This window comes from Meriones unguiculatus, chromosome 4, assembly GCF_030254825.1.
Source record: "Meriones unguiculatus strain TT.TT164.6M chromosome 4, Bangor_MerUng_6.1, whole genome shotgun sequence".
NCBI lineage: Eukaryota > Metazoa > Chordata > Mammalia > Rodentia > Muridae > Meriones > Meriones unguiculatus.
The window spans coordinates 115,813,402-115,826,740 of NC_083352.1; the positions used below are offsets into that span (position 1 = coordinate 115,813,402).

The 13,339-nt window shown below is 48.5% G+C and overlaps 1 protein-coding gene across 1 annotated transcript; it reads right to left on the reverse strand.

Moving 5' to 3' along the window:
- Nucleotides 1-1,946: 1,946 nt before the first annotated feature.
- Nucleotides 1,947-12,894, reverse strand: R3hdml (R3H domain containing like). Its single transcript, XM_021636292.2, has 5 exons — nt 12,287-12,894; nt 8,982-9,100; nt 6,801-6,933; nt 5,345-5,460; nt 1,947-2,433 (listed from the first exon to the last, which is right to left on the reverse strand). The coding sequence occupies exons 1-5, from the start codon at nt 12,545-12,547 to the stop codon at nt 2,301-2,303; spliced, it is 762 nt and encodes a 253-aa protein (XP_021491967.1). The 5' UTR covers nt 12,548-12,894; the 3' UTR covers nt 1,947-2,300.
- Nucleotides 12,895-13,339: the final 445 nt, after the last annotated feature.

A 13,339-nucleotide genomic window follows, 5' to 3' on the forward strand; every position in this document is an offset into this window, starting at 1 on the left:
CAGGAGACCCCCTAGTTGTCATTATGGGCACCGGCTGTCACTGTTCTCTGCTTCCCAAGTTCTCCCCCTATGCCGGCACCTTCTTGCCTTCATTTTATTTCTCATCCAGGTTAAGTCTCCAAGACTGTTATCTTACTCTCTCTGCTCCTCTCCCAGCCCCTTCCCTGTTCAGACTTGAAGCTAGGAAGGACCTGAGAGTATTTTGCTTTCTTCCTGCCTACATCCAGCCAACCATTCATGCTGAAACAAAACAAAAACCCTTGGGAAAGACAGATGAGCCCATGACAGCTGTCAACTTCAGTGCATCCTCTTGTTCTGCCCCAAATCCTCTCCTGGGTCTCTCTTCTCTCCTATTCCAGATTTTTCTTTCCTTGGACTTTCCCCACTCTCTTTTCAACAGGATGCCACTTGACCTTCCTCAGGGAATGAAGAAGCCAGGGTCAGCCCTCCAGAGCCCCACTCGGAAACCCTGCAGCCCGCCTTCTCATTGCCCTCCATCTTCCATCGTGGGCACCTGAAGATCCTTAATCCCACCCTGACGGCTCCCTCACTTTCCTTTCCCATGCTAGCACTTGGGTTCAAGCCAACCTCGTTTTTTTTACCTCCCTACTGAAAATTGCTGTTTGCTCTTTCCCAGCTTTGGTGCTGCCCTGGACAAACCAGGTCCTCACCTCATCAATGTAGCTCTTGTCTTCTCCAGTGAAAACCTGGGGGTGTCATTCCAGTGATGAGATCTTGGGTTTTGTTTTGTGTTTGTTTGCTTGCTTGTTTTTTGAGACACTGTCTCTCTAGGAAGTTTTGGCTGGCCTGGGATTTGCTATGTAGACCAGGCTGGCCTTGAACTGACAGAGATATGCCTGCCTATCTCCCAAGTGCTGGAATTAAAGAAAAGCACGTGCCACCTCATGGCTCCAGTGGTGGGATCTTAATGTGCCGCCTCACTGCTTTGCTTTCTGATAGAGCCCTAAGAAGACTCAGGATTCCATAGGGCCTCTAGAGAAAGGGGTGAGCTTTCTGCCCAGGCTAAGTGTTTTTTTTTTTTTTTTTTTTGAATGGAGCCTTCTCTAGCCCACAGGGAGTGGACCCCAGCATGAGGGCAAGGTCTGAAGGGGGAGATTTTACTATCTCTAGGACAATAGGACTTTTGTGTTTTATGATCTGTGGGTGAGATGGGGTGGAGAGAGGGGAAATGGTTTATTGGAATGAAAATGACCTTGTAAGGGAGAAAAAGGAGAGAACCAGCCTGTGGCATCTAAGATGGAGAACTACACTGTGTAGTGGTGGAGCAGATGAGGGCAACGGAGTACAGTGATGGCTCAGAGGGAAGACTGCGCAGGACATGATGGCGTGCGACAGGGAAGAAAGGCAGAGGCAGACACAGCTCATTGGCCAACTTGCAGTTGTGTCTTTGGAGAGGTTCCAGGAAGGTCAAAGAAGTGTGAATTTAAGCCTCAGTGTCCTCATCTCTGAAACGAGCCTGGACCCTGTGGTTGTTCTAGAAAATGTACTAAGGATGGGGCTATGATGTGCACCAAAAAAAAAAAAAAGCCAGGACTTGAAGTTTTCCCAGTGGAAGAGGAAATCACCAGCTTGCACAGGTTAGCCAGGAAGGCCGGAACTGGATAGCTGGAGGCAAGCCTTCGTTAAAGCTGCTCAGTTTTCCTCATTGTTCGCTATGTAGCTAACGGTGACATTCCACTTCTGATCCTCTTGCCGCTGCTTCCTGAACCCTGGGATCGTAGGTGTGCACCGCCGTGTTGGGCTTGCGCAGTGCTTTCAGGCACACGCCAACCCTGAGCTACAGGTTACAGCTGTTTTGTAGGTGACTTTCACTAGGTGGACTGTGGATTGGAAGCCCGAGAGTCACAAACTAAGCTTCCGGTTCTGTTCCCAGCAGCCCTGGCTCCAGATAATCATGCAAATGAAAACTGCACGTCTTGCAGGGCAAGCCTTTAATCCCAACACTCTGGAGGCAGAGGCAGGCAGAACTCTGAGTTCAAGGCCTGCCTGGTCTATACAGAGAAACCCTGTCTTGAAAACCAAAACCAGAAAGAAAAAAAGAAAGAAAGAAAGAAAGAAAGAAGAAAACTAAGAGAAATGCATGTCTCCTCAGATATCAGAGAGAAAAAAAGATGTTTCTAAGGAAGGGAGAGAAAGCTCCTTTGATATATACTGAACATTTAAGAAAAGGAATTTATAAGAACTGTAGGGCCTCCCCAACTCCTGTTCTCCCTTTTGGCTTTGGGGAGGAGTCTTTCCAGGGTCAGGCCCAGCCCGGGACGCCGTAGCACTGGGACAGCTCAGACCCACGGGAGCCTGTTGGATTTGAGCCCAGAAAAGCACATGTTGCTGCTGCAGTTGCCTTGGTAACTGGGGGGACAGGCAGAACATGGCTTCCCGGTCTTGTAGGGCGCCTCCCCGATCCAGTTGCCCCTAGAAGAGAGGAGGCCCAGAGAAACAGGGTTAGGGAGCAGGAGAGTTTATACAGCCTTCACACATTTTCACGTTTTGGCCCTGGCGTCTGCTGCCTGTGTGACTTTGAGCCTAGCACCTCTGTAAGCCCTGGCTTCTTCCTATGCAGACCCAGCGGATCCCTCCTCCACAGGGCTACAGAGGAGAGCAAAAATGCAGCCTGTGCACATGGACACAGCATCATGCTTGGCAAATAGTGACATCCTGTACGGTTTGGTATTCTCTCGTTCTCCCAGTCTCCCCGGAGACCAGGTACTCTGATCTAAAATCACCCTCTCAAAAAACCACCACCTTTTAGGGGAGGGGATAGGGAGTTATTGCCTAACGGTTACGGAGCTTTCTGTAAATTGATGAAAAGGGAAAAGGTTTAGCAGGGGTGGGGATGCGTGTGGCTCAGTTGGTAGAGATCTTGCCAAGCATGCACAGATCCCTGGGTTCAGTTCCTGGCACCACATATAACAGGTGTGGAGGTTTATAATTCTAGCCCTTGAAGGTGGGGGCAGGAGGATTAGTTCAAGATCATCCTTAGCTAATTGATGAGTTAAAAGCCAGTCTGGACTACATGGGACCTTGTCTCAAGAGAAAAATAGAGCTAGCAAGGTGGCTCAGCAGGTAAAGGCACTTGCTGCCAAGCCTGGTGATCTGGTGACCCCAGGACCCACATGGTAGAAGGAGAGAATCATCTCCAAGAAGTTTTCCTCTGACCTTCACACATGCACTGTGGCCTGTGGACACCACACTCACAAACAAATACATGACCGTAATATAAACAAACAAACAAACAAACAAATAAATAAAATGGCAATGGTTACACAATATTATGATAATAATTGTCACGGTGTTCTTCGCTTAAAAGGACTCAATGGTATCTTATATGTCACATTTTACTACAACTTTAAGTTTCTATTATTTATTTATTTATTGTGTGCGTGCCTGTGTTTCTTTGACCTGAGAGGAGATACAGGAATCATATCCCTGTGTGTCAATAAAACTTTATTTACAAAATGGACCACAAGCCAGGTTTGACCACAGATCACAGTCCTCAGATTCCTGCCTTACAGAATGTCATCACCAGCTGTGGGGCTGGTGTTCCAGAGTGCCCTGGCTAGAAGGCTGGTGGTGCGTTATCTGTAGTCCTTCAGCCATCTTGGGAGGGTGAAGCTTGAGGATTTATGGGGTTTAGGCCAGCTTGGGGTATAGGGTAAGTTCCCAGCAGCCTGGACCACATAAAGAAACCCTGTCTTAAAAGTACAAAACAACAATGAAACTAAATAACATTTAAAGGCTCCCGGCTACCCAAGTAGCACCTTCAGCTAATCCACAACTCACTTCCTCCATCTGGCTGTGCCTGTCACTCTTATTTGTTCTTCCTCCTCTGAAACTCTAAAATCACCTCCTGTTCTTGCTCCAGGCTACCCCAAGATCTTATTTCTGTCCCTTCTGTAAGTTATCTACAACTCCCAAGGCTTATTTATCACAGTTTGCATGGTCAAATACCCCTTATGACCAGAAATGGAATCCTCCCTATCCTCCTACCCCCTACTTCCCAGCTCCTCACCCCCATTAGAAGTAATTGGGTTGGTATTAAATGTTGCTTGTTTTGATTTTGTTTTTCAGTTGGGATGTCTTTGTAGTTAAGACTGGTCCTCACTATGGAGCCCAGCTGACCCTGTGGCTTCTACCGGCTCAGTGCTGAGATTATGCCATGCACCACCAGGCCTGGCCAGTGCTCAGGAAAAGACATACTTCTCATTTCCTAACAGGTTTCATTAATTTGTTCATTCATCCATTGCGCTCTTCAGAACATCAGGGTTAGCGCCAGATACTATAGATTGTATCTTTTAAAAGTACGATTAGGAGTTAGGCATGGGGGACACACCTATAACCCCAAGAATCAGAAGGTTGAGGCAGGGGAATCAGAAGTTCAGTTATCTTCATTGAGAACTTGAGGCCAGCCTGGGCTACAAAAGAGCCTGATGTGGGGGGCGGAGGGGGGGGAAGGAAGAGGAAGGGGTAGGGAGGCAATTTGAGATAGAATCAAAGTAGTTCCGGTCTTTGTTGTTTTTTTGTTTGTTTGTTTGTTTTGTTTTTGTGTAACCATTTGAGGGCAAGTTCTGCTTCAAATAAAATAAAGGTAAAGGCTAAAGTGGGTTGTTGTGGCTCCTAATCCCACCACTGGGGAAGTTGAGACAGAAAATGATCACTGCAAGTTTGAGGCCACTCTTGACTGAGCAGCGAGTTCCCGGCCAGTTCAGGTTAGAATGAGACCTGTCTCAAAACAAACAAAACAGGTTTTATTTTCTTCAATGAGAAGAAAATCTGTGATGTTCACAAGTCTGCACACTGATATCGGATGGGAACTTTTCCTGCTATTTCCCTGGGTTTCCGAGATGGTTCCTGATCTCCTGCCTACCAATGTGAGTATGAGAGAGAGCTGAGCATGCTCTGTTCATCTTTGCTCCTCCATCCAATCCGCCCTCCTATTGAGGGGCAGGTGATCTTAGTTGTCTGTTTCTTGGGGTGATGTCAGAGGGGTCACTGCACCCATGACGACAGGGTTGCAAATGCTCAGTGATGCCTGGCCTTGGTGTGAGAGGCTAGCTTCATGGTGAAGTTTAGGGGACAGAGGGGCTAATTCAGGCCACAACTCTTTTGTCTCACTCTCTCTCTCCCTCCACTTGGATACAGAAGGATTATTGGCTGAAGCTGTGGCTAAATGGTAGAACACTTGCTCAGCTTGGGCAAGACCCAGTCCTGTTGCCACAAAACAAACAAACAAACAAACAAACAAACAAACAAACGGTCTTGTCGGTTGACTCCAAAACTGCCAGAGCCGGTACAGGAGTAGGAGGAGCCCTGGCACACTACTTACTTGATGGCGTAGTTGCAGACCAGGTACACGGCCTGTTGCCAGGTGCTGCCCCACACATTGATGCTGCTGCAGGTGTGAACAGCGCAGCCCAGCCGACTGGAGGATGCCCACACCATCTGCGGAAGCACAGAGCCAGGTGGGTGAGACGTGGAGGAGCCCGGGAGCTCTGGGCTGCAAGGTTTTTGGTTCCCATTCCATTTGAGTACATTACGTGAAGCTTTGGGGTGGGGCACAGGACACCCAAATGGGGGTCAGAAGGAGGGAATAGGATGGGGAAAGGGTCCATATCTGCCTATTCTAAGGGGTCGGAGGATGGTTTGAGGCATTTAATTTGTAATAGAATGTCTCTCAAAAATGACATTTTACTGAAACCAACAGTAAGGAATGTTTCACCTTGTCACATTGTTGTATAAAAGAGTGATGGAAGAAGCAGGGGTAAGGCTTAGGGGTAGAACGCGTTCCTAGTGGTTGGTTCTAAGCCCCTGGGATTGATACCCAGCGTACCAAAGGATGTTACAAAGCAAAGCAATATCTCTTCACATCAGGTATGATATAGAAAAGGTGTTTTCTATACCTTCTCATTCATCTTCTTTTTAAGATGTTCCTTTTAGCGACAACCTTTGTAAGTCACTGTAGTGTTGGGAGTTAAACACGGACTTTTGAATCACACACATTTGAATCAGCATCTCAACATTGCTTGCTGTGAGGTTTTTAACTCAGTCTCTAATCCCCTCTGTGCCTCTGTGCTGCATTAGGAAGATGGAGGTAATAATGGCCCATGGATTTGTTGGAGTTTTTTGTTTTGTTCTGTTTTGTTTTGATACAGAGCCTCATTATGTATCCCTGGATATTCTGGAACTTGATATATAACCAGGCCGACCCTGAATTCACAGAGATCTGCCTGCCTTTGCCTCCTAAGTGTTGAGCTGAAAGGCATGAGCCACCATACCTGGCTTTTTTTTTTTTTTTTTTTTTAAATATAGTTGGAATGAGCTTGGGTGTAGCTCAGTGGTAGAACAAAACAAATACTAGGAGTCTTGAGAAACAGAAAATACACAAAATATTCAAAACAAAACAATGGCAGCTTCTGATGCCTGTAGTCTCAGAAAGTGAGACAGGAGGATTTCTATGAGTTCCAGGCCCACGAGCACCTGTGTTTCAGTATGATTCATCTCAAGTTATTGTCTGCGCAACTTTCCAGGAATGTACACCTTCCATGAAGGAAAACGTACACTGGGAATGGTGGGCTGCCTGCAACCCATCACTCAGGAGGCTGAGACAGGAGAGTGGAGACTTAGGGACCAGACTGAACTACACAGTGATCCTGTCTACACAAAGAGAAACAAAAGAAAGAAAGCCCATGGGACCTTTGCTTTCATCCTCATTCTGCTATCCCCTGTATGGTCTGTCCAAGATGTCAGGGTCTGCTCAGCATTCTTGATTGACAGAAGGGTACCTGGGTGTAGTGGGAGCAGACAGGACCACTGCAGAGCCAAGGACAGTGCGGGGTACAATCCTTTGGAGCCGGGAATGAGTAATGCCGCTTTTCCTCAGACCAAGACTTCACAAGATCTACCACAGAACGGTACCTGGGAGGCCAAGAACATGAGGTGGGGGAAAGATGGAGAAGTCACTCTGTCACCAGCTCATTGGGTGAGTCACTTCATCTCTCCATCACATTCCCCATCTGTAAAATGGGAGAACGTAGAGACAGTCATATTTACTTCATAGTTACGTTCTGAAGAGCAGCTGAGGTAAGCTATGGAGAGCTCACCTGTCCCTGGCACATAGTAAGTACTCCATAAAGCTGTGCAAAGAGCCAGGTAGTGATGACGTCTCAGACAGAGCTTGTATTTTCATGAAAGAGGAAGTATGTTGGACCATCAGGCCAACCCAGGAAGCTCTCTGCAGGCTAAAACTACCTAATGGGATCAGAAGACTCTCTCCACCAGCTATACCTGACATTGTCCACAGCCTGAAGAGATCAGGCTACCTCCCAAGCAGCACCTCCTGGGACAGAGTTTAGAAGCAGTCTAGCGCTGTAGCTTGATGCTGTGATAAACAAAATCCCATGACGGGAAATTTCCTGCCAGTACCCTCAAACATACAAAAGTTTGATGTTCCATTTGTTCTTGGGAATGCTCTGGTGTTTTCATCTGATGTTTTCTCTGAAGAGGCTTGCGAACCTCCCCTCACCATTTCTCTTAGGGCATCTCACGATAGCTCTGGCTGGCCTTGAACTCACAGAGATCGGCCTGCCTCTGCCTGTGCTTTCTGAATGCTGGGACGAAAGGTGTTGTCATTACAGCTGTCTCTTTCTGTCTTTCTGTCTGTGTGTCTGTCTCTCTCTTTCTCTCTTCCTGTCTCTTATTCTCACTCTTTTAAAAAGGCTAATCTTTGGGGCTGAAGAGGTAGCTCAGAGGTTAAGAGTACTTGCTGCTCTTCCAGAAGATCCAAGTTCAGGGCACAGGAACGCAAGTGGCGTACACATATACCCATAAGTGTAAAACAGTTTCTTAAAGATTTTATTTTTATTTTAAGCTATGCGTATAAGTATATGTTTGTATGTATCTGTGCACATGAGTATAGTGCCCAAGGATGTCAAAAAAGAGTGTTGGATCCCTCAGAGCTGAAGTTACAAGCATCTGTGAGCTGTCTGATTTAGGTTCTCCACTTGTGGTCCTCAACTCTTAACCACTGACTTAACCCTTTTCTCTAAATGAGCTGTTAGCTTTCACTTCCCAGGCTGCCCACTGGGGTTTTATCTTACTCTTTTGTCATTATATTTAGCAGATAGGAATAAAGCCAAAAGAGCAGTCAGGGGATGTGGGAGTGTGCACGTTGGCAGTGCCTTAGTTCTTCAACACACTTTCACCTTGAGCTTCAGAAGGGCCAGCCGTCGGGCAATTTCAGTGAGATTGGAAGGACTTCGTGGCAGGAGAGAGGGTGTGTGAGCTTCGGGAAGGACATGGTCATCAAGAGCAGCTCTGCAGGGCTCTGAGAGACCCTCCACAGTTCCTCAGGCCTGGCACTGCCTCCAACCACGGTGACGTACAAAGGCGCAGACAGGCCCAACGACGAGCTCAGTGGTCAGGACCAACCTTGAAGATTGAACATGGGCCCTCGACAAACACTTTATCAGCTGAGCATTTCCTCAGCCCCTGTAAATGTCTTTGAACGTTTACTAGCTTATGAAACCCGCGTGTCTAGAAACAGCTAACCTAGATCGGCAGAGACCCCAAGTTTGTACTATAGGCATAACTTCCTCAGGCCACGTATAGCAGAACTCAGACGTCCACATCCTGACTCATGAGCTGGAATGGTGACGAAAGCCAGGCTGGCTGTTCAGTTTCATTGTCATTCCTGGGCCCAGTGGACCTCACCTCCTACATGCTGTCCTAGCTCCACTCCCCACAGCCACCGTCACCTTATTGTGCCACTCTCCGAAGTGGCATGAGCTGTAATTTGTCTACCCCTTGTTGCCCGTGTCGCCTGACTAGAAAAGGCTTCTTCACGTGCAGAGCTGGTTCTTCACAGCACCCATCATCCTGCACAGCACCCGGCCAGAGGGCCAGAGTAAGCACTCAGTAGACATTTGTTGAATGACTGAATGAAGACAGGGCAGAGGTTCACTCACCGGCCGGAATGGATAGACAGGTTCTGGCCCACGTACTTCATCAGCTGGGAGGGTCCATGGGCCCAGATGCACTGGGTGGCCCAGGCTTCAGCAGACCTGGCCAGCTGCTCATCCCAAACCTGATGAAGGAAAGACTGTGAACTTGCCCCAGGGTAGATAACCACCATGACCGTAGTGGGCTAGAGATGCCTGTTTATCTGGCACAGTGCTTACTCAGTCTCCTGAGATCAACACATCACTTAAAAAAAAATCACAAAACAGAGGCTCTGACTCCAAGGTCAAGCACAAATCCACAGCTGAGCCTCTGAGTCCCATGCTCTTTCTTCCTCATTAGACCTCAAACTTAAAGCCCAAAGCTTTGTTCTGAATCTCAGGTCATTGATTTAATAGTTACAGGCAGTCCCTATGTGTGACTGAGTCCAGGGTAGAGAGGAGTCATTGATTTTTTTGTTTTTGTTTTTTGAGAAGACAGGGTTTCTCTGTGTAGCTTTGGCTGTCCTGAACTCTCTTTGTAGACCAGGCTAGCCTGGAACTCACAGCCATCCACCTGCCTCTGTCTTCCTACGTGCTGGGATCAAAGGTGTGTGCCACCATGCCCAGCTTGAGTCATTGATTTTTAAGATCACAGTATTTTCACTTAAAAACTGAATTCAAGATCTTTTTTTTTTTAAGGTTTGAAAACATGCCAAAAATTAAGATTAAAAATAAAAGCAGGATATGGTGATGCACACTTTTAATCCTAGTACTGGGGAGGCAGTGACAGGAAGATCTATAAATTGAGGCCAGTCTGGTCCACATAGCCAGCAGCAGCCCAGCTGAGGCTGCATGGCAGGAAGACGCTGTTGTGAGACAAAAGAAGGCAACGTGGGCCACCCTACCTCTTTCTTCACTCCTGTACTGTCCCTTAAACCACTTGTACCCTTCTCCAACTTTAAATACTCTCTGTACACCCAGACATGTAGACATGTGTGCTGCGTGTGCTCTGTCCTGCACCAAACTCCTTTCCCTTGACAAGAACAGGCCACCCTAGTGGTTATTCCACACCAGTGCCTATTAAATCCCCTCTTATCCTTTTTCGTAGTCATGTAAGTTTCCAGCGTGGAAATTCTTCACAGTTTATACTGGGGGGAAATAGCTCTTAAAAAAGTGCTGGTTCCCAGGGCTAGAGAGATGGGTCAGTGGGGAAGGGCCAGGTCATTGCTTTTACAAGGACCTGGGTTTGTTCCCCAGTGCCCGTGTGACAACTCACAGCTGCCTATGATTCCAGTTCTAGAGGAGCTGGCACCCACTTCTCTTTAAGGACTACATGAAGTTGAGGCAGGATGGTAAGACACGGAAAATTACCGGGCCTCAGGAGGAGAGAAGAGGCCCTCCCCCTGGGACCTGGTTAAAGTCCTCCAACAGCTGAGACTTAGAGGAGCTAACAATGTTTTTTATTGCTGACAAAGACCTTGTTTCAAATCTGAACCGAGGACTGGAGAGAGATAGCTCCATGGTTAAGAGCACTGGCTGCTCTTCCCACGGACCCAGGTTCAGTTTGCAGCACCCACATGGAGATTCAGAACCATCTGGAACTCCAGTTCCCAGGGATCCTGGCCTCCGTGAACACTAGGCACCTACTCGGTACAGTCATACATGCAGTCATACATGCAGGCAAGACACTCACACACACATAAAAATAAACAGAGAAAATATTAACAAACAGAACCCCAAGCCCTCAGTTTCCTTCCATCTCTGACTCCCTGGAATTCTTTGTGTTGGTATTTGTTGTTCACTCAGCAAATATTGAACAATATTCCTTGGCACCAAGGACTCAGTCTAGCAAGGAAATGAGCTGTCAAACAGGCATGACTCACGACAGGCCCAGGGCATGTGGGAATGTGGAAAGTGCCCCAGACCTTCTTGGTGCTTGGAAGACTTCAGGAGTGAGGGCTGTTTGGTGCCACCTTGCAAATAAGAAATAGACGTCCAAGCACTCCCATTGCTGCCTCGTGTTCTTTTAGGGAAAGCAGAGCAAAGAAAAAAAACGGAGGGAAGGAACAAAATAAAAGCACTGGCGACCTTCCCCAGCATCCCTGCTGAGACTGGCTAGCTTGCTCCTGTGCTCTATAACACACACCTATGTAAACACCTATCGGGGCCACCCATACCGCTGGTGCTCAATTAAATGTGTCATTTGTTTGGGAACCTGAGGGCCTTCTGCACGGCAGGCAGGTTTAGTGTTAATAAACGAACGAACGGGTGAGCAAACAACTAAATGACACCTCACCCACCCACCCATCCCCATTGCTTGCTATCTGGCTCCCATCTGGCCTCTTCGTAATTACCCCCTGATATCTGATATTGGGGCTCTGTATCTTGTTGTGGTCTTTAATTTCTTTTACCTACCCCACCTCGCCCCAACCCTGAAAGTAGGCTTCTTGAGGGAACAAGCCTTGTTCTCCACAGTACCCAGAAGGCTAAGCGCTGTATCTGGCTCTCAAGAAGGAGGTAGTAAGCAAGAGAACATTGAGAAGGGGCCATATTTCCAGTTGTTAGGCGGGAGGGGGTCTATCAGCTATCTCTTTCACTAAAGAAGTCTCTGTGGGCCCGCAGCCTATTGTCCCCATGGTTTGGGGACAATGGTCCTGGGGAGGAGCTGTGATAGGAAGATATTCCTCCTGTGCTGAAGGTTTTGCCTTCTGGCAGACAGAGCTGAGAGACACCAGGACTGACTTTTTGAAAAAGACATCCTAACCTGCACTGAGATTCGGCTCCCGGCGTTCCTCAGCCCAAGATACCCTGGTGCCTGTCTGTCCTCCGCAGAGGCTGGGAATGAATGGTCTGGGCGTGTCAGTCAACCCCCTCTGCTGAGAGACAATAGCCTGGAGAGCACCCTATCTCCCACCCCCTGCAGGTCCCCAGTGCGGAGCAAAATCCTTGGGCAGCATACTGTGTTAGTGGAAAGGCAGACCTGGCTTGCTATCCAGACTGGGGAACTCAGGGCAAATTTATCCTCTGACTCTCAGTCCCTTCATTTGGAAAACAGACAGTACTGTCTTGAAGGAAGAGGGTTATGGGAAGGGTCCCAAGGTGCTCTACAGGTACTATCCCTCTCTCTCCACCCCCATCCCTCTCTACCCCATTCCCATCAACTGAGGATTTAGGCAAGGACCTTACTTTCTGCATCTGTAAAATGGATTACTCATTTTCACTGTTTGCTTGGGCCAGCCAGGCAGATGGTCCAGCTCTTCAAAGCCAGCCCCAGGCCACAGTGAGCAATTTGGTGTCAGCTGGAAGGCGCACCCGGAAGGCTTGGGACTCACCATATACTCCATGTTGGCAGCAGGTGGGTGTACGCTGGCCCGGATGTGGTTGTGATAATCCAGCAAGGCACTCATGTCCCGAGCAGAGATATGGCGCTTCCGGCGGTGCCGGGGCACCCCCAGGCCAGACAGGGGCCACACGGCTATGTTCTTGGGTTGGCCCTGGACCAGTGTGGTGTTGGGCATCTTTAAGGCCCCCACTGTGTGGCCTGTCCAGAGGAGAAGGCCTGCAAGGCCCATGATGCTGGACAGAAGAGGCATAGCTGTCTGGGATGGTGTACCTGTCTGGTGTAGTTAGAGCCGCTGCCTGGAAGAGGTGGGTGTGAGAATGCCAAACCCTGAGAGGTCTCCTTGGCACTGCCAGGCCAGAGAATGCTCCCTGGGAACTTGGCAGAGATGCTCTGACCCAGCTCTGGTCCAGGTACTCAGTGCTTCCTCCTTCCTCCCCAGTGGATTCAGTGGGTTAGGTGATGAGAAGTGCCCAGACAGTGGCTAATTCAGACTGGAGTGGGAAGGTGCTACCACCTCAAAGCCATGGCTCTGTCACATCTGCCCAGTAGACAGACGGCGATCCCCTGTGGCCAAATACCTTCTTCACCAGTCCCATAATGTTGGGCCCGGTAGTTGCCCACAGAAGCAGGACAGGCCTTTTTCTTAGGGCAGCAGCCTCAGGATGGAGGGGGTGACATGGGAAGGACAGACGGCAGAGGATGACACAGAGGTGGAAAGGACACCAGAGGTCAGAAAAAAAAAAAAAAAGCAAGAGAGACAAAAGGGGGAGGGGGGAGAGGAGAAGGAAAAAAGGAGGAGGAAGAGGAGGAGGAGGAGGAGGAGGAAAGGAATGTGAAAGAAGTAGGAAGGAGGGAGGAAAGGAGAGCTAGAATGATGGAATGAACGAGGGAGAAATAGAGGCAAAGAGGAATAGAACAAAGGAGAGGAGAGGAGGCTAGGCATCAGGTTCCCTGGGGGCACATACCCTGAACAGGCAGCCCCAGGAGGTGGCAGGAGGTGCTGGAGAAGTCAGGGGACCTCTGCAAATACCCTGGTAGTGCA